Genomic DNA, 20,246 nt, shown 5'->3' with positions numbered 1-20,246 from the left:
GATATAAGAAAACTAGATAATATTAAGTATATATGCATACTCTATATGATATAAAGCGTTCATTAATATGTTCATTATATCTAAAAAGCTAAGATTAGACATCTTGACCATCAAAATTATCGTCAAATCCATAACCTAATGATAAAAACTATTATAATACTATGACTAATTTGTTCGGATATTTCGGATACGAATCCGGATATTTTACTATAAAATTATATTTGTGACTATATCCTATCAGTTACAGATTTAACTAACCATATTTGTATCCTATAAGATACGGTTACGTATATTTTTTCGGGCACGGATACAGTTTAGCACCCCTACACCCCCCTCTCCATCTCTCGTTCCAGCATCATCATCAACTCTACTTGTTGGGAATTTAACGCCGAAATCCCTAATGCAACGGAAACGCAGAATAGAGAACAGTACACAAGATTTACGAGGTTCGGCAACTGCCTACGTCCTCGGGAGCCACACAGTCAATTTCTTATTTAATCTAACAAGAAATTACAAATCAAGAGCAAATCTCTAAACTGAGATTTCTCAAATGAACACTGTAGCTACAGTGTTAATAATTAAAGGGAATAAACCCTTTCAATTCTCTCTTGAGAATAATTAATGTTCCACAGATAAAACCCTCTTTAATTCTCTCTCTCTCTCTCTAATTTCCTCTTCTTTAAATCCCCCCCTTTCAATCACGTGAGAGGTGCTGGAGATCAAAGAGAAACGAAAGGGGAAAAATTTCGCCGCCGCTGCCTGGAATCGAACAGAGAGAGAAAGGGGAAGAGCAGCAGAAACCCTAGGGCATCGGGGGGCTTTTTATAGCCGAGCTCGTTGACAGGCTGGCGACAGTCTGTCGAAATCCTTTGACAACTCGTCGGGCTCTGTATCTTCTGGAACCACCCTGTTCCTTCTTCACTCGATACACCCACTTGTTGTGACGTGCCTTTTTCCCCATGGGCAACTCAGCTAGTCCCCATGTCTGGTTGGAGATCAGAGATTTCTTCTCTTCTTTCGCAGCAAACTCCCACTTGCTCGCATCTCCACTCTGACAAGCTTCATCAAAGCTTTCAGACTCTCCTCCATTTGTCAGCAACATATAATTCATGTATCTGCTGTTAGGCACAGGAGGACGAGTAGTTCTCCTCAATATCGGAGCTGGTGCGTCGGGCTCCTGCGCACCATCTTGTCCAACAGGCTCTTCTTGCTGAGGACCCTCTGCATTGGGTTCTTCCGAGAGGTTACTCGGGACATCATCTGCATCTACAAATATTGACTCGCTCTCCGAGTCATCTGTCTTGTGCATGTCCTTGTACATCACCTTCTCGTTGAATGTCACATCTCTGCACCTGATCACCTTCTTGTTTTCGTTGTCCCAAATGCGGTAGCCGAACTCGTCTTCACCATACCCGATGAATGTGCATTTCTTGGACTTGGGATCAGGCTCATTCCTGCCTTGATCACTTATATGCACATAAGCTACACAACCGAAAACTTTGAGATGTGAGAGGGTTACCTCCTTTCCGCACCATACCTCCTCTGGTATTTTGTGCTCCAATGGAACCGATGGACCTCGGTTGATCAAGTAAGCTGCTGTGTTGACTGCTTCTGCCCAGAACTGCTTCGGTAGACCTGACTGCGTCCGAATGCTTCTGGCTCTCTCTGTCAATGTTCGGTTCATCCGCTCAGCTACACCATTTTGCTGAGGCGTGCCGGGCACGGTTCTCTCCATTCTGATACCGTGCTCATAGCAGAACTTCTTGAATCTGGTGTCTTCATACTCACCACCATTGTCTGTTTTGAGTTTCTTTACCCTCAAACTGGTCTCATTCTCGACCATAGCTTTCCATCTCCTGAAAGCCTCAAACACTTCTGACTTTTCCTTCAGAAAATAGACCCATACTTTCCGAGAGTGATCATCAATAAAAGTCACGAAGTAGTATTTCCCACCAATCGACGTGGTGGTTGTTGGTCCCCAAACATCTGAGTGAACAAGCTCTAGCTTCTGCTTCCTGGGGGGTCTGCTACTTGTCTGAAAGCTAACTCTCTTCTGCTTTCCAAGTATGCATTCTTCACACATATCAATCTCTACTGATTGTAAACCTGGGAGTTTTTTCTTTGTGTGCATAACCTTCATCCCCTTTTCACTCATATGACCGAGTCTCTGGTGCCACAGCTTTGAAGTCTCATTGCCTGCTGCAACTGAGATCGAACAACGTGCACCCGCTGTCATATACAGGGTACCAGTCTTCCTGCCTCTGGCAATCGTCATTGCGCCTTTCAAAATCCTCCAGTCATCTCCATGGAAAGTCATCGTGTAGCCTTCACTAGCCAGCTGGCTTACTGAGATTAAGTTCCTCTTCAGGTCGGGAATATACCTGACATCCTTCAGCTCCCATACTGACCCATTCAGCTTAATCTTCACTACACCTTTGCCAATAATGGCACATGCTTGATCGTCACCAAGATATACATTTCCAAGGTTTCCGGGGATATACTTCTCGAGGAATTCTTTCTGAGAAGTAGCATGGAATGATGCTCCCGAGTCCAACACCCAAGACTCCTCCTTGCTCTCCAAAGAGCATATCAGTGCATCATCTCCTCCTGAGGTGGAAGCAACGTTCACATCTGCATTTGCCTCCCACTCCCCTCGTGCACTCCTGCACTGATTCTTGTAGTGCCCGGTTTTCCCGCACTTCCAACACTTGATAGCCTTCGAATGATCTACCTCTGTAGTTTGATTTTCCTCGTCCGTTTCCTCTGGTTGAATTTCTACCTCTTGATTCTGTATGCAATACTGAAGAGGTTGTAGCTTCACCAGTCTCTCGCCGTCGGATCTCCTCACTGAGAACCAAATCACGAACGTCGTCGAACTTCAACTTACTGTTTCCCGACGAGCTACTCACTGCCGTGACTGTAGCGTTCCAACTCTCTGGTAGGGAAGACAAAAGGATCAACGCTCGAACTTTCTCATCAAACACAATATCAACTGAACTCAATTGGGTCGTGACTGTATTGAGTTCATTGAGATGATGTGCTACCGATGCACCTTCCGCCATTCGCAGATTGAACAACCGCCTCATCAAATGGACTTTATTTGAGGCTGATGGCTTCTCATACATATTTGAGAGTGCTGCCATAAGATCCACCGTGGTCTTCTCCTTCGCTATGTTGAATGCAACATTGCGAGTTAATGTCAATCTGATAACTCCGAGGGCTTTTCTATCCAGAAGATTCCAATCTTCTTCCTTCATACCCTCCGGCTTCTTCCCCGAGAGAGGTTGATACAGATTTTTCTGATACAGATAATCCTCTATCTGCATTTTCCAGAATCCGAAATCTGATCCATCAAACTTCTCTAATCTCACCTTTCCCTCATCTGCGGCCATGGCTCCCACTTGAATCTGACTTCCTCTAGATCGTTTCACGCTCTGATACCAGTTGTTGGGAATTTAGCGCTGAAATCCCTAATGCAACGGAAACGCAGTATAGAGAACAGTACACAAGATTTACGAGGTTCGGTAACTGCCTACGTCCTCGGGAGCCACACAGTCAATTTCTTATTTAATCTAACAAGAAATTACAAATCAAGAGCAAATCCCTAAACCGGGATTCCTCAAACAAACACTGTAGCTACAGTGTTAATACCCACAATATAAAACCCCTCTTCTCTTTTCTCTCTCTTCTAAACCTTTTCTTAATCTCCCCTCAAAGCACTATTTGAGAGCTGGAGATCAGAAGTTAAATCGCTGCTGCGATTCCAAAGGGGAAACGCTTGCTGCGTTAAGGCATCCGCCGCCAGAGGGAAAATCGGGGAGGAGGAGCACCGAAACCCTAGGGCTGGGGTTTTCTTTTATAGACGAATCGATGACAGGCTGGCGACAGCCTGTCGCCAGCGATTGCTCCGACGCGGATGTGGGAGGCGAAGGCGGGGGTCGGTGTCGAGGGTCGCGTTCGTCGAGCGAGGGTCGCGTTCGCCCAAAGCCACCATCGCGTTCGATTTCGCCGCCGCTGCCTGGAATCGAACAGAGAGAGAAAGGGGAAGAGCAGCAAAAACCCTAGGGCATCGGGGGGCTTTTTATAGCCGAGCTCGTTGACAGGCTGGCGACAGCCTGTCGCCAGCCACGTGCGCGGCCCACTGGGACGCGAGGGTCGGGTCAAACGCCGAGGTCGCGATGCCCACACGCCGAGGGTCGCGTTCGCCCGAGGGTCGCGTTCGCTCGAGGGGCGCGTCTCCGACTTCGCCTGCGGATTTCTTCGAGCTCGAAATCGCCTTGAGCTCGCCTCTGATCTGCCTCGACATCGAGCTCGCCTGCGGAGGTTTGAGTCTACACCGATCTCAACAATCTCCCACTTGGAGATCAAACCGCCGTCAGCAAGCTATCTCATCAAGCTCCTCTCCTGTGTGGCTCCGCCCTCATCATCTATGCATGAAGGCCAACTGAAGTTGCACACAACTCCAGTTTCTGAAAGGTCGTTGCCTTTGTCAACATATCCGCTGGATCCATTCTGCTCCTTTTTTACTCGATACACCCACTTGTTGTGACGTGCCTTCTTCTCCATGGGCAACTTAGCTAGTTCCCATGTCTGGTTGGAGATTAGAGATTTCATCTCTTCTTTCGCAGCAAACTCCCACTTGCTTGCATCTCCACTCTGACAAGCTTCATCAAAGCTTTCAGACTCCCCTCCATTTGTCAGCAACATATAATTCTGAGCTCGCCTCTGATCTGCCTCGACATCGAGCTCGCCTGCGGAGGTTTGAGTCTACACCGATCTCAACACTACTAACAGAGACAGTTGAAGCTGAAAACTCTATTCGAGTGCTTTGCATGGTTCAGGATAAAACTTCGAGGTTAGAAATGGAGAATGGAGGAGAATCAAGGGGATTTTCTAATAGTTCATGGAGACCATTCATCACAAAAGTTGGTTTGGGAGAGCTCTTGACAGTGATGTAAGATGAGATTTTAATTGGGTTTTAAGTTTGAAGGAACGAAATATGTTTGTTAACGGGTACAAGTTAAATAGGTCGTGAGTTCGATTTTGAAACAGAAGGGGTACCAATCCACCCGAGAAGCTTACGTTAGCTAGCTAGGAGCCTAGGAGGGCTATTTTCAATATTTAGACCATCTTCAGTTCTCTCCTGCCACATCACTTTATTTAATTCAATAATCTTCATTTCCCTATCAACTCTACAGCAGGAGATTTTTCAGAATTTTTTTTACTTTATTTGGGACCCACCATAACCACATCACTTCAACATATACCCCACCATATTTATTCATTCTTTTTCCTATTTCATATATATTAATGGTATAAAAATAGGATGTAGAAACTCAGAATTTTTTTGGTGTCCAAATGACACAAAGTTAATCTCTATTTATAGAGTTTGAAAAATAAAAATTAATGGTTTGTGCATGTCCTTGTACATCACCTTCTCGTTGAATGTCACATCTCTGCACCTGATCACCTTCTTGTTTTTGTTGTCCCAAATGCGGTAGCCGAACTCATCTTCACTATACCCGATGAATGTGCATATCTTAGACTTGGGATCAGGCTCATTCCTGCCTTGATCACTTATATGCACATAAGCTACACAACCGAAAACTTTAAGATGTGAGAGGGTTGCCTCCTTTCCGCACCATACCTCTTCTGGTATTCTGTGCTCCAATGGAACCGATGGACCTCGGTTGATCAAGTAAGCTGCTGTGTTGACTGCTTCTGCCCAGAACTGCTTCGGTAGACCTGACTGCATCCGAATGCTTCTGGCTCTCTCTGTCAACGTTCTATTCATGCGCTCAGCCACACCATTGTGCTGAGGCGTGCCGGGCACGGTCCTCTCCATTCTGATACCGTGCTCATAGCAGAACTTCTTGAATCTGGTGTCTTCATACTCACCACCATTGTCTGTTCTGAGTTTCTTTACCCTCAAACCGGTCTCATTCTCGACCATGGCTTTCCATCTTCTGAAAGCCTCAAACACTTCTGACTTTTTCTTCAGAAAGTAGACCCATACTTTCCGAGAGTGATCATCAATAAAAGTCACGAAGTAGTGTTTCCCACCAATCGACGCGGTGGTTGTTGGTCCCCAAACATCTGAGTGAACAAGCTCTAGCTTCTGCTTCCTGGGGGGTCTGCTACTTGTCTGAAAGCTAACTCTCTTCTGCTTTCCAAGTAGGCATTCTTCACACATATCAATCTCTACTGATTGTAAACCTGGGAGTTTTTTCTTTGTGTGCATAACCTTCATCCCCTTTTCACTCATATGACCGAGTCTCTGGTGCCACAGCTTTGAAGTCTCATTGCCTGCTGAAACTGAGATCGAACAACGTGCACCTGCTGTCATATACAGTGTACTAGTCTTCCTGTCTCTGGCAATCGTCATTGCGCCCTTCGAAATCCTCCAGTCATCTCCATGGAAAGTCGTCGTGTAGCCTTCACTAGCCAGCTGGCTTACTGAGATTAAGTTCCTCTTCAGGTCGGGAATATACCTGACATCCTTCAGCTCCCATACTGACCCATTCAGCTTAATCTTCACCACGCCTTTGCCAATAATGGCACATGCTTGATCGTCACCAAGATATACATTTCCAAGGTTTCCGGGGATATACTTCTCGAGGAATTCTTTCTGAGAAGTAGCATGGAATGATGCTCCCGAGTCCAACACCCAAGACTCCTCCTTGCTCTCCAAAGAGCATATCAGCGCATCATCTCCTCCTGAGGTGGAGGCAACGTTCACATCTGCATTTGCCTCCCACTCCTCCCGTGCACTCCTGCACTGATTCTTGTAGTGCCCGGTTTTCCCGCACTTCCAACACTCGATAGCCTTCGAACTGTTGGGATTTCTGGATTTGGATCTCCTATCATCTGATCCATTTCCTCTGGTTGAACTTTTACCTCTTGACTCTGTATGCAATACTGAAGAGGTTGTAGCTTCACCCGACTCTCTCCGTCGGATCTCCTCACTGAGAACCAGATCACGAACGTCGTCAAACTTCAACTTATTGCTTCCCGATGAGCTACTCACAGCTGTGACCGTAGCGTTCCAACTCTCTGGTAGGGAAGACAAAAGGATCAACGCTCGAACTTCCTCATCAAACTCAATATCAACTGAACTCAATTGGGTCGTGACTGTATTGAGTTCATTGAGATGATGTGCTACCGATGCACCTTCCGCCATTCGCAGATTAAACAACCGCCTCATCAAATGGACTTTATTTGAGGCTGATGGCTTCTCATACATATTGGAGAGTGCTGCCATAAGATCTGCCGTGGTCTTCTCCTTTGCAATGTTAAAAGCAACATTGCGGGTTAACGTCAAACGAATAACCCCGAGGGCTTTTCTGTCCAGAAGATTCCAATCTTCTTCCTTCATACCCTCCGGCTTCTTCCCCGAGAGAGGTTGATACAGATTTTTCTGATACAGATAATCCTCTATCTGCATTTTCCAGAATCCGAAATCTGATCCATCAAACTTCTCTATTCTCACCTTTCCCTCATCTGCGGCCATGGCTCCCACTTGAATCTGACTTCCTCTAGATCGTTTCACGCTCTGATACCAGTTGTTGGGAATCTAACGCTGAAACCCCTAATACAACAGAAACGCAGTATAGAGAACAGTACACCAAGATTTACGAGGTTCGGCAACTGCCTACGTCCTCGGGAGCCACACAGTCAATTTCTTATTTAATCTAACAAGAAATTACAAATCAAGAGCAAATCTCTAAACTGAGATTTCTCAAATGAACACTGTAGCTTACAGTGTTAATAATCAAAGGGTATGAACCCTTTCAATTTCTCTCACAATAAAACCCCTCTTTCCACTATAAAGTGCTGGAGATCAAAGAGAAACGAAAGGAGAAAAATTTCGCCGCCGCTGCCTGGAATCGAACAGAGAGAGAAAGGGGAAGAGCAGCAAAAACCCTAGGGCATCGGGGGGCTTTTTATAGCCGAGCTCGTTGACAGGCTGGCGACAGCCTGTCGCCAGCCACGCGCGCGGCCCACTGGGACGCGAGGGTCGGGTCAAACGCCGAGGTCGCGATGCCCACACGCCGAGGGTCGCGTTCGCCCGAGGGTCGCGTTCGCTCGAGGGGCGCGTCTCCGACTTCGCCTGCGGATTTCTTCGAGCTCGAAATCGCCTTGAGCTCGCCTCTGATCTGCCTCGACATCGAGCTCGCCTGCGGAGGTTTGAGTCTACACCGATCTCAACACTACTAACAGAGACAGTTGAAGCTGAAAACTCTATTCGAGTGCTTTGCATGGTTCAGGATAAAACTTCGAGGTTAGAAATGGAGAATGGAGGAGAATCAAGGGGATTTTCTAATAGTTCATGGAGACCATTCATCACAAAAGTTGGTTTGGGAGAGCTCTTGACAGTGATGTAAGATGAGATTTTAATTGGGTTTTAAGTTTGAAGGAACGAAATATGTTTGTTAACGGGTACAAGTTAAATAGGTCGTGAGTTCGATTTTGAAACAGAAGGGGTACCAATCCACCCGAGAAGCTTACGTTAGCTAGCTAGGAGCCTAGGAGGGCTATTTTCAATATTTAGACCATCTTCAGTTCTCTCCTGCCACATCACTTTATTTAATTCAATAATCTTCATTTCCCTATCAACTCTACAGCAGGAGATTTTTCAGAATTTTTTTTACTTTATTTGGGACCCACCATAACCACATCACTTCAACATATACCCCACCATATTTATTCATTCTTTTTCCTATTTCATATATATTAATGGTATAAAAATAGGATGTAGAAACTCAGAATTTTTTTGGTGTCCAAATGACACAAAGTTAATCTCTATTTATAGAGTTTGAAAAATAAAAATTAATGGTATAAAAATTATAAATTAATTCATTGTATTTATCTCAAAAAAAATATCAATTAAAAATGAGGAGGAAAACAAAAATTGCCGCATTTAATGAGGTGGGGCCCACCAGGTCAGAAATGCCCGGGGTAAATTTTTCACCCATTGGCCTTGTCTTTTTGATTCATCTTTTCAAAAAACTCCTGCTGCAACCAAATATCTCTCCAAATAACCCCTGCTGCATATGGTCTTGGAGGATTTTGGCGGACCGGATGACATTTCAATGATTTCAGGGACTTAATACATCATAGTACTAAAGATTTGGGGAACAATTAACGAAATAACCCTTTATTCTAGATAGTTTCACGAAATTCATAGAGGATTTATTTGTAAAAACAAATATTTACATAGAACGGAAAGAAATAGAAAGAAAAGGATGAGAATCCGCATATTAATGAATAAACTGCATCCTAATTTCGTGGCTAATCTTTCAGAAATTGTAACAGTGGTTATTTTTCACACCAAATCATGTCGATGAATGATAGCAAAATGTTGCATCAAACACCAGCGTCCGAATCCGATACCAAACATCTCTCGATCAGTTGGCGCAAAAGCAGAAATAAAACCAAACTCAAGTGTCTATAACCAATCTAACAACATCAACAGAATTATAAATGCGCATAAATACAGGAAAAGCCACTTGCATCTGAAAAAAGCCAGAGATTGGTAATTTGTATCAAACGTCTACGATCATCTCTTTCTACATTGGATTGTATAATATGGGCCTCCTCGTGTCAAAAAAAAAAGGTCATGTAGGAACGTACAAGCACAAGAACACAGAATGCAAATAGAAGATTTTGCGATATAGATGACAAACAAATGCTAGAGGAAAGCAAGAAAAAAAGAAGGGAGAAAGTTGACAGATTCTAATTGCAGCCGAGTCACAGGCTACCACTAAGCTATATCTCCAAGGGTGCCTATGTGATTTTGACAAATAATGCAAAACTTGGATCATCCCAATAGCAGAATGAAGCTTGAAGGAAAAGAGTATCAGACGAGAAATGTTAGCACTTTCGTGTCTTCAATGTGAAGAGCTACTTTGTTATCTTCCTTAGCATCAATCTCCAGACACGAATGTTTTACTCTCATAGTACTTCCTCTCACTTGCTTCCTTCTTTTCATTTCGTTTCTGCAGAAACAGGGAATTTGTTATGGATACAAATATGAGCTTGTACATCAAAGGTGAAACTTCGCAAGATGATTATTTTATCAGGCAAAATCGTATACAATAGCAGAACAGTACTTTGAAGTTTCTGGAACCTTTTATCAGTAGAATCTTTAAAATTGATTTTGCAATCCTCACAAAATGTTTGTAGACGGCAAAATTATTGCAAGATATGCTTATTATTGCGAGGTAGATTGTTGAGCTATTAACGTGCCCGCCTCACGTATCAAGCTTCAGAATGCTGAAAAGGCATGATAGCACCTTAGGACAACCAGATTATTATGTTTAGTCTATTGAGACATAATTTTCACTCCTTTAAACCTGGGCAGATGTCCTGAAAGACTAGAACTAAGTAGGCACCAACCAAGTCAAAACTTGTCCAAGTAAAGAAACTCATCGGTGACAATGATCTTCATGCTAAAAAGAACACCTGATAAACTCCATGCAGATAACTCTCCCCGAATCATGCTACTTTTTGAAGAAAAGTATTTCCATGAGACTTATTCATGCCAAGAGAATTGATAGGAAATTACCAGATAGGCGTCATGGTTCGCAACTATCCTCTTGATAACCGTACTAGTTGTGATCTCAAGAGGACTTTCTAGTTGTCTGTAGATACCCATCTCGATTGGAACCTCGTACGGATTGGATTTCTCCTGTCAAGTTGTGCCAAAAATTCATCAAATGTCATAATCTGACTGTCCGGGCTTTTAATAGTAAAGAAACCATAAACCTTGATGAAGTACCTTCAAAAAGTCCATGTTTTCAGCAATTGTTCCATGAACCACCAATGAGATGTTAAAGGTTGTGATCTGCAGATTGAAGTTAAACATGTTTAAACAACCACCCAAAGCCAGATATATCGAAACATTCTAATACTATAGCCAAGATTCTGTGAGCACTTCTGATATCAGTGCTGAAATAAACACGTCTTACTTGTTACTGAACTTGTAGTGTTCCGCATTTTAGATTTTGCAAATTAATGATAGTTTACAAAGCAAATTTTAAACGGAAAACGTAAACAATTAGGACTTCAACAGGTAGTTACTCGTTTCAATTCTTTTCCTTTTTTATAACACTGAGGAGTTTATACAGAGCTTTATGTAACTTAATACTTAGGAGAGTGTGTATGTCAGCTTCTATATTTTTCATCCATGTGAGTCCTATAAAATATAATATCCAAAGGGAGGTCTTTTAAGAGTAATATAATAGGCAAAAGTAAAATATGAGACGTCAGTGAATTTTAGCTTTATCGTATCCTATGAGCAGAAAGTACCTGAATTTTCAAATTTAGTTTCCTGTGTAGCTTTTGAAGGAAATTTAAAAAGAAGTTTTTTTTAGCAGTTTATTCGCTAAACTAATAATTCTAGGCCTACAGATGTATACAAATAAAGCTGGCATAGGTCTATATTTCAACATAATAGATGAAAAAGTACATACCAAGTGCAGCATAAGGAAATTTATATATTTTAATCTTATGACAAAATACATAAGAGGAATATATGAATCAAACATAAAGGAATCAATTCACACACGCAAGGCTGTATGAAGATCAACTATCAATCCTCTATGACAAATCAATCCTCCTTTGACTTATCATCAGAAGTAAATACATGCAGTTTCCTTCAAACGTGCATAAAAGCTGCCATAGCCCATGATAAAATTTAGAATTAACATACTACTAAAAAGTTTCTATGGAAAGATCAATGTTTTTTTTATTACTTTTTACTTCTTTCTCTGTTCTATATGGGATACTTTATTTTATAACTTAAAAACAGATGAGAAAGATAGTTTTAGAAGAACATAAGAGACAAAATGATAAAACACACGTATAAATGTGACTAACCATGTCTTTTGAAACCTCCCAGGGGGCACCAATGATCACCTCATCAACATAACGGCAAGCCAAAACACTTAAACTTCTCTCATGAAGATTCATGATTGGACGATGGGCACCTCGAGTAGAACTGCACATCGCATAAGAAACTATTAGTTTCATAATTGTCATCTTTCAGCAGTTGAGAAATATTTAACTAGCGCATGACTTACAAGCAAGTTATCATAAATGTGAAGTAGTGACTATGATATCCAATTACAATGGCCTCTCAATGGGTGACATTGTGATATAGTCCAATTCACAAAGTGAGTCTAAAGACCCCTCCATGAGCACACCCCCTTTACCACTGTACCAAGCTCCTCATGCTCACTGTTTATGGATGCTATTGTTGTATTCAGGTCGCAACAAATGTAATTCTGGAAGCATTGATGATGTAGAACGAAAGTCATGATTTAGCTAGGATTCTTGATTTAGCAATGAAGGAGCTTTGGTTGCGACAAATGTAGTTATAGACAAAAGTCACGATTTAGCCAGGATTCTTGATTAATTAAGGTATTTTGTTTTATCTGAAGAGATTTGGTTTATTTCCAAACCCTAGTTTAGTTAAATTAAAAATCCTAGTTATATTTCAGTTTGACTTCTCTGGAATAAATTTACCATTCTATGACTTTTTTAGTTGATACATTGAACATATGATAATTCTTAAAGATTACAAAGCATATAAAGAATTTGCCTATGGCATCAAACCATAACCATAATCTTAAGATATGAAGTCTTACCCAACGTAAAGCCAACAAGGTATGAAACATAGGATATTGTCGGCCTTTCGTACCAAGTCCCATAAAAACCTAGCCACCAACATCCTACCCAAACCCAAATTCAGTCTGAATTTGCAACACCAATTGAACAAGCTATAACTCTCTAGTATCATTTTTGGACATATTAACCATTCTAGAGGGGATACATACTTTCAGAATAAGAAAATAGATTCTCGCTGAAGATTGTGAAACTACAATGTGCTAGCATATTTTCACTCTTCAGCCATTTTTTTTCCACTTCTTGTTTCTTCTATATACATGCTATATCAGATTTCTATATGGGTCTATATCTGGTAGAATATAAAGGGGAGCACATAAATCAATCACTGGGTTCTTAAGTCAGCTTGATTGGCATTGTAAGCATGCTTCCAGTACCTTACACAAACAGTTGAACACGAAATTGAGAATAAAAGTGAAGTTGGTTTATAGCCGACATGTCTTTCTAGTGTATTTAAGCATTAATTAGTACTAGAATGATTGACAAGAATGAAACACAAAGTTCAATCCTAATGGTGTTACCATGAGAGAAACAACAGAGTTTGAAAATTATTTAAGCACTGAAGGTCATATCTAAGAAACTCACGGCAGTCCCAAAATGAACCATATGCGTCAAAAAGCACAATGAATTATGGGTTTCACCCGTTACAAGCAAATTAAAGATGACCAAGACTCTGTGCGAGTAATAAAGACTTTATTTGAACCATGTGGTGTCCTAATGGAAAGGTAGATGAAACCTCTTCTTGTTAATTAGAAAAACAACGAAAACCTTAAACCAAATGGAAAACAGGGTGCATGACATTACTTGAAGAAGTTTAACAGAAAAGGGTGTCATTGATTATAAATAACTTAAAGCAAGACACTAAATAAGCAAAGAGAGGACATATACCTAATCGAGTTTTAGCAATCCAAAATCTTTAGACAGTCCACAAAAACTGAGTTAAAACTCAATAAAAAATATGAATAGACATAGACCTGACTGTTTGATCAGTGTGAATCCCCACAAGTAAAAAATCTCCAAGTTCTCGAGCAAGTCTCAGTATCTATATCAAAAGAGAACAATTTGAAACATCAGGTCCATACTAACCGTTAAAAAAAATCTTACAAAAATAAAAGTTCAAAGTGAAAGAAAACAAATTAAAAACATTCAACATAGGTAGATTGTTTCCTCCCAGGTACAAGAAATGATCATTGTTTTGTCACCATTATACAATTCCAAGTTACTTTTTGTGGATTTCTTTTGCTTAAATTCATTACTTTACCTGTTGGGTATTTCCCGAATGAATTTCATGTTTTGCTTGACTGGGCATGTTTCATAAAGATGGGTTCTTTTAGCATTGCTTATAAATTGCTCATTTATTCAATGCATGCATTTGTCTAGGGTATTATTTCTTTGCATTGAAACCAAATCAGATGCCTCTGCACAGCTCATTAGTTCGACATAAAACACTGTCCTTGTAGTTTTTAGGGTGTTATTTTTGAAAGAAATGATGGAATATAGCCACCCTCTTCCAATGAAGAGAAGATAAGAAACAAAGATGCAGTAATGCAAGAGGGGACTAAATCCGCTATCACTCCAATAGTCTAATCTTTAGTCAAATCAAATCAGTATTATTGCAGAAAAGAAAGTATGCACAAGTACAGATCAAACTTTATTTCAAAAAATTAAAAAGTTGAGTTCAAACTCTAAAGCTAAAAATAGACACTGAAAGACTAAATCCATTATCACTCCAATCTCTAGTCAAAATCAAATCGTTATTACTGTTCGAATATTCTGACTCTATATTGTCCATCCTCTCTTGGGGAGTTCTCTTGCATCGTCGAGAAAATCTAAATCAAGTTCCTCAATTGTGATATAACCTTAGTCTCAAAATCTAACCTCCTCTATGTCTTCTGATTAAGTATTTTAAATTGCTGGCTCTACTTTAGCCAACTAGAAAATAGATACATCAAAATATTGATCAAGTAGCTAAAAAAACATGCCATGAGCCCCACCCCACCCCCAACACCCACCCACCCATGCAGGCACACACATGTGCATGCACACACGCACACAGACAAAGATAACAATCATCCTTCGGTTTAACGTAAATGACAACATAAATTACAAGTATAAAAAGTTTTACCTCCACGTGTCCAGCATGGAAAAGATCAAATGCACCATCAATGTACACTACTCGAGCATCTGGACCTGCCCCCTGCATGCAGAACAAGGATTCAAACTGAAGAGTAAAGTCGGGCACGCATTCACCAACTTTGAACACAAAAATGCCATTAAACTCTCATGAACATTCAGTGGGGTCTCCACTATATTGAATAAATTCTCTTTTATTCTTGGTAGGTGTGGAAAGCAATACAGTTGATCACACCAGAAATATGAAAGCACACAATGGTTAAAGTACTTCAAAGAATGAATGTGCATGTCACCAAAAATATGATCTCATGATCTTAAAGTTCTCCAAAGACTGTCATTGCCTAACAGTTAAATTTTCTCAAAAACATTTCTGCAAAGAACACCATAGACTTCCAACAATTGAATATAGAACTAAAGAAACAAACGCTGCAGAATAGTTTGGAATCTTTCCTATAAATAGATTACCGTGAGGATCATTCAAGTATTCTTCTGGACAAATGTCTTTCAACGTCTCATAAGCTATTAATCTTTCAAAATATAAAAAGAAATGGCTGGAGTAAACTCATAGCACTTTAGTGGATTGGTGACAACTTTGATACAGTGTTTGATTAATTACAAGAATTAAATACATATTTTAGAAAACATTATCAAGACAACAAGCATCCAAATGATTCCTATCTAAAACAAAACTCGTATAAAGAGGAAACTGAATTGTACCAACTTCTAGTTTTGTTGCCACAGAAGAGGACCCTAACAATCTAAACAAACCAACCTCTAGATTATAGGAAAATTTCACATGACAATTGACAACTCCTTGGTGAGAACTTTAGTAGAACTCCATCTAGTTCACTATATCCAAATTACTTTATGATCAAGAGATCAAATAGTTAGAAACTTTCTCGGTCCAAAGATGCTATTGCTTTCTTTTCTTTCTTTCTTTCTTTCTTTTTCCCAAAAAACAGCATTGACCAAACTATTCAAAGCTATGGATTTATCAAACAAACTATCCATGTATTTCACTCGATAGATCCAGTACCTAACCAGAGGCAAAGAAGCAACATCAACAAAAAGGGAAAACCTTCTGTAAAAAACTAACTGGGAACATTATTTCTGTAACAACAAAATATAATTCAGGCAAAGAGTACCAATCCACAGGGCCCACTAATTTTTACCTTCTCGTTTGAAAATTGTACTATCCGCCGAGATGTAGGCAAGAAATTAGATACACGGGTTCCACTAGCAGACCAAGCATCCTCAACTTTTGGGCCTCTTGGACTGCCATGCCCATGGCTGAATTGCCTTTGTAAGGAAGAATGATTGTGACTCTCACCATGGGACCTTTCCCTCACACAAAGAAGCATGCGGCCTGTTGATGCAAAATAATATGCAAGTTCACGTTATCTCGTTGCCAAATAAAAACAAATATATTAATTCATCTATCTACAAACAAGAAATTCATCCAGCTGTCTAACGAACCATGCACCCGTTAGGTACAACTGTAGAAGCAAGAAAAGAAGGCAGAGAAGGCTGTACTGGGAAAAAGGCAGAAAACAGAGATATGCTTGCGGAAATAACAAGAGGTAGATTCAAATTTTCAATAACATAGAACATCCTCTTTCATCGCTGGTAGAAACACTTTGAATGTGGAACTACACTGTTCAGTGACCTAACTTCTACTCGTCACAACACTAATTCAATTTGGTCACAAGAAGTACTTGTACAATTCAGCAAAGAGTATGCCTCTTTCAAGACCAGGCTTTAAGTAATTAACTAATTATTAATAAAGATCACAAGGATTATGCGATAGTTTTGGGATATCAAATGATGAACTTCATATCGGTTTCAATCACGAACTGGACTATCGTAGCAATTAGAGAAAACCATCTTTGTATACTTGTTTTATGCCAAGCTGAGAAAGAAAGAACTAAACCCAGTTTTAAGTTTTTGGTCAATCTTTTATCAAGTCTAAGACAGCAAGACCACATGAATTTGTTGCATTTTTAATGTAATCTAGAAGTTGTTGGCACACCATCATTCTTCCTGATGTTAAAGATAGCCATGAGCAGTAGATATAATCACCTGTGTCTGTGTGGAACTTATTCTGAATACCACAAGCATGAGAGAAATAAGCAAAGGATTCTAATTGGCAGATAATTAATGTAACTTAACATGGTATTTGATGTACATGGCAGTAACTTGGAAACATACTTATCAAGAGCTGAACTTAGTAAACAGAAAAAGGAAAAATATATGCAGAGAAGCTTAGAATAGTACCAACAATGTCTGTGCTTGACACTCCTTCCGTTCTCTTGATCTGCTTATAACGACCTGCCTTCTTGGCGAGAGCATATGCATCAGTGCCATCAGGGAGCAGGCATGGGTCATCCCCATGGATGATGTAATCTATATCATACTCATTGAACAACTTCTGCATAAATTCTTCGGTGATAGCATATGGGGCATCGGGAATGACATCATCTACCCACTTCAAGGCACCTACCATTATCATCCTGATAAACAAAAAAGTGACTTGCCTCTTATGCTCAAAAGTTCAGCAATGCTCTTTCCAAAATAATAAGGTAACAATAATGATTTTTTTTTTACTTTTCACTTGTGACTAATCAAAATTACAGATGTGATTTAAGTAGTAAATTCTCCAATATAGATCCCAAAAATCACAGTTCGAAAATTTCTAACCTATGAATCATGGGATCTTTGAATAGCTTGTGTCAATCTTAAAATTCGGATATTTTAATTACTACAATGTAGGATAGAAATTCAAAACACACACATGCACGCCTACAAAGACGACTGGCACACATGCGTGCACCCACGCACACAAACATATATATGTATAGGCATATACACACAGACATATACATACATAAAGGGTAAGGTCATATTATGCAGAGGATGTAACTAACAAGTTTACAGCTATCAATGAAAATACACATTAAATTATCTATATTGATAATCCAGAGTATCCATTATGATCTACATTTTCTAGTACTCAAGGGGATGAAAAATCACATGGATTAACATTTTCTAGCCTAATACGTCTTATGGTCTGAAATTGAGTGGCACGTGGTCAGCGTGAGTTGCTTTACTATATAATAGAAAAATTCTAACATTTTCTAGCCTAATACGTCTTATGGTCTGAAATTGAGTGGCACGTGGTCAGTGTGAGTTGCTTTACTATATAATAGAAAAATTCTAAACCATGTGGTTGTTTTTATCCACTCACTTTTAATGATTTAGTGATCACGATGTACAATTTGGAACATTAATATGCAACGTGCATAAGTGCATTTATTTCCATATGCAGGTGTAAACTTCCTAGTTAATCTTAGAAACGCACTAGCGATGAGATTATACCAAAACTATCTCCTCCTGCGACAATCCATTTCCTTCATTTGGAAAGAAAACTACCATAATAGAGTAAACAATATGAAGATCCACACGGGATCATGTCTATATTTCACAAAATAATAATGATTCAACTGGGGGAATCAGGAAAGAAGTTAGGATCCTACAGATGTCATGCCTGAAATCAATAATCAATAATCGGATTACTTTTCCGAAGAGGAGAAATCAAGAAATGAATCACCGCAGTCGCCGGATTTTGATCTAATGTGCATGTCCATATGTACTGTGTAAACTTCTTTATTACACATTTTCTGTAATATAATCTTGCTCTTGTATCCATTTGCATTCCATATATATGTGTAAACTTCTTTATTACACATTTCCTGTAATATAATCTTGCTCTTGTATCCATTCGTTCATTTGAAAAGAAAATTACCAAAATAGAACAAACAACATCAAGATCCAAAAGCGATCACATTCTGATCCTGTCCACGTTTTACAAAATAATTAAAGATTCAAAAGGAACGGTCAAGATCATTAAACAATCAACAAAATCATATAAAAACGCGGATCAAGAAACTCAAGAATCGAACCTCTCGTGAAGCGGAGTCACCGGTGGTCCTTTGTTCCTCGTGATCTCGTCATCGCTAACGACACCAACGACAAGCTCATCGCCAAGAGCCCTAGCCTGCCGCAGCGCGTTGCAATGCCCGTAGTGCATCATGTCGAAGCACCCGTCCATGTAAACCCTAATCGGCTTCTTCTTCTTTCGAAATCTCGAGCAAATCGTCGGAAGAATCGCCGGAGCAAGCCCTAGCTGGATCGCGGCGACGGTGGAGGCGAGGACAATGCCGCCGATGAAGAAAGCCTTGACGAGCTTTTCTCTCTCGATCGACGCCATGGATCGGAGATCTAGGGTTAGGGTTTCGTTTCGTCGATTTTAGCTGGAGAATTCTCGAGCTCGCGCCAAGAGAGAGAGAGAGAGAGAGAGAGAAAGAAACTAGGGATTCTAAAGGCCGTAAGATTTGACGTGGACGTGTGGGGCCTAGTATGGGAGATGTGAAAATGTTGGGTGTCACGGTAAATTTTGCTTTTAGAACATCTTCTCGAAGAGGCCGCATAGAAATTGCCGTGTAGGATTTTCGACCGCAATAAATTCGTTTTAAAATGCGGTTATCATTGTGCCTAACAAGTAGCAACCTCTAATTTGCAATGGCATTTCCTCTAATTTGCGCTAAAGTAAAAAAAATAGAGACTACTCAACTATTTTCAAGTAAAAAAAACATTTTTTGCTCTTTTAAAGAGCACATCGTCAATACTTCTTTAAATACTGATATGACGCTTACGTGTCATCCCTACTTTCTAAATGATTTTATGCCTCTCAAGGCCCGCAAGTAGCCCACAAGTGAAATGTGCATTAATTAGGAAGCATATAATTTCCTCCTGATAACTTTTCATTGTTATCCAAACAAAAAAGGAAAATGAAGAATAAGTACTATTTCCACCGCTTAAAAAAATATGTGAAACAAATAGTAAAATTATTTTTTCCATTACTTCCTACTTCATAAATTTAAAAGTTACTTATTTGATCTATTTCCTACTTCCGGTACTTCTATCAAGCCAAACGAGCCCTAATTTACAAGGCAATTGTCAGCTAGATACAACGATTATTCGAAGGTTATTGTTATTATACGCAGTTGTAATTATAGTTGTTTGATTCAATCTTGGAAATCCAGTAATGATTTTTATGCGTGTATAACTGATGGAGAAAATCAATACAATTTATGAAAGTTCTATGTTTGTTTTCTTCTAAAAATTAATTTAAAGAGGGTAGGAGGCCATATTTTCTGGCTTCTTACGTGCTAGTTCAGACCCAAAAAAAAGTGTTCTAAATGGGGCAAAATGTTGAGCAAGATTGAGGACTAACTAGTTCAGAGAAAAATTCAAAATTTTGCAATGTTACTTTGTTAGTTAGAGTATTTGCTCGTCACTTTATGGAACATGAAAAGGTATAATTTATAAGTTTTTCCTAGATTTTTTTTCCTTTTTTCCCATTTTAC

The 20,246-nt window shown here is 39.9% G+C and overlaps 1 protein-coding gene across 1 annotated transcript; it reads right to left on the bottom strand.

The window, feature by feature from the left end:
* On the bottom strand, positions 9,515–19,207 carry LOC109820060 (ethanolamine-phosphate cytidylyltransferase). The gene is made up of 9 exons (XM_020386121.1): positions 18,780–19,207; positions 17,095–17,330; positions 15,993–16,186; positions 14,813–14,884; positions 13,662–13,729; positions 11,881–12,001; positions 10,781–10,846; positions 10,568–10,690; positions 9,515–9,998 (listed from the first exon to the last, which is right to left on the bottom strand). Exons 1-9 carry the CDS (start codon positions 19,085–19,087, stop codon positions 9,927–9,929), a joined length of 1,260 nt encoding a protein of 419 aa, XP_020241710.1. The 5' UTR covers positions 19,088–19,207; the 3' UTR covers positions 9,515–9,926.

Source organism: Asparagus officinalis, chromosome 8, assembly GCF_001876935.1.
Source record: "Asparagus officinalis chromosome 8, Aspof.V1, whole genome shotgun sequence".
NCBI classification, from domain to species: domain Eukaryota; kingdom Viridiplantae; phylum Streptophyta; class Magnoliopsida; order Asparagales; family Asparagaceae; genus Asparagus; species Asparagus officinalis.
The sequence above is the reverse complement of the archived record's forward strand: the minus strand, read 5'-3'. Positions and strand labels throughout refer to the sequence as shown.

Coding starts and splice junctions, on each gene's coding strand:
- LOC109820060 (XM_020386121.1), bottom strand. CDS start 19,087: ATGGCGTCGATCGAGAGAGAAAAGCTCGTCAAGGCTTTCTTCATCGGC. Junction 10,847..11,880: donor GGGAGGTTTCAAAAGACATG/GTTAGTCACATT, acceptor TTCAATCTGCAG/ATCACAACCTTTAACATCTC. Junction 10,691..10,780: donor AAAACATGGACTTTTTGAAG/GTACTTCATCAA, acceptor ACAACTTGACAG/GAGAAATCCAATCCGTACGA.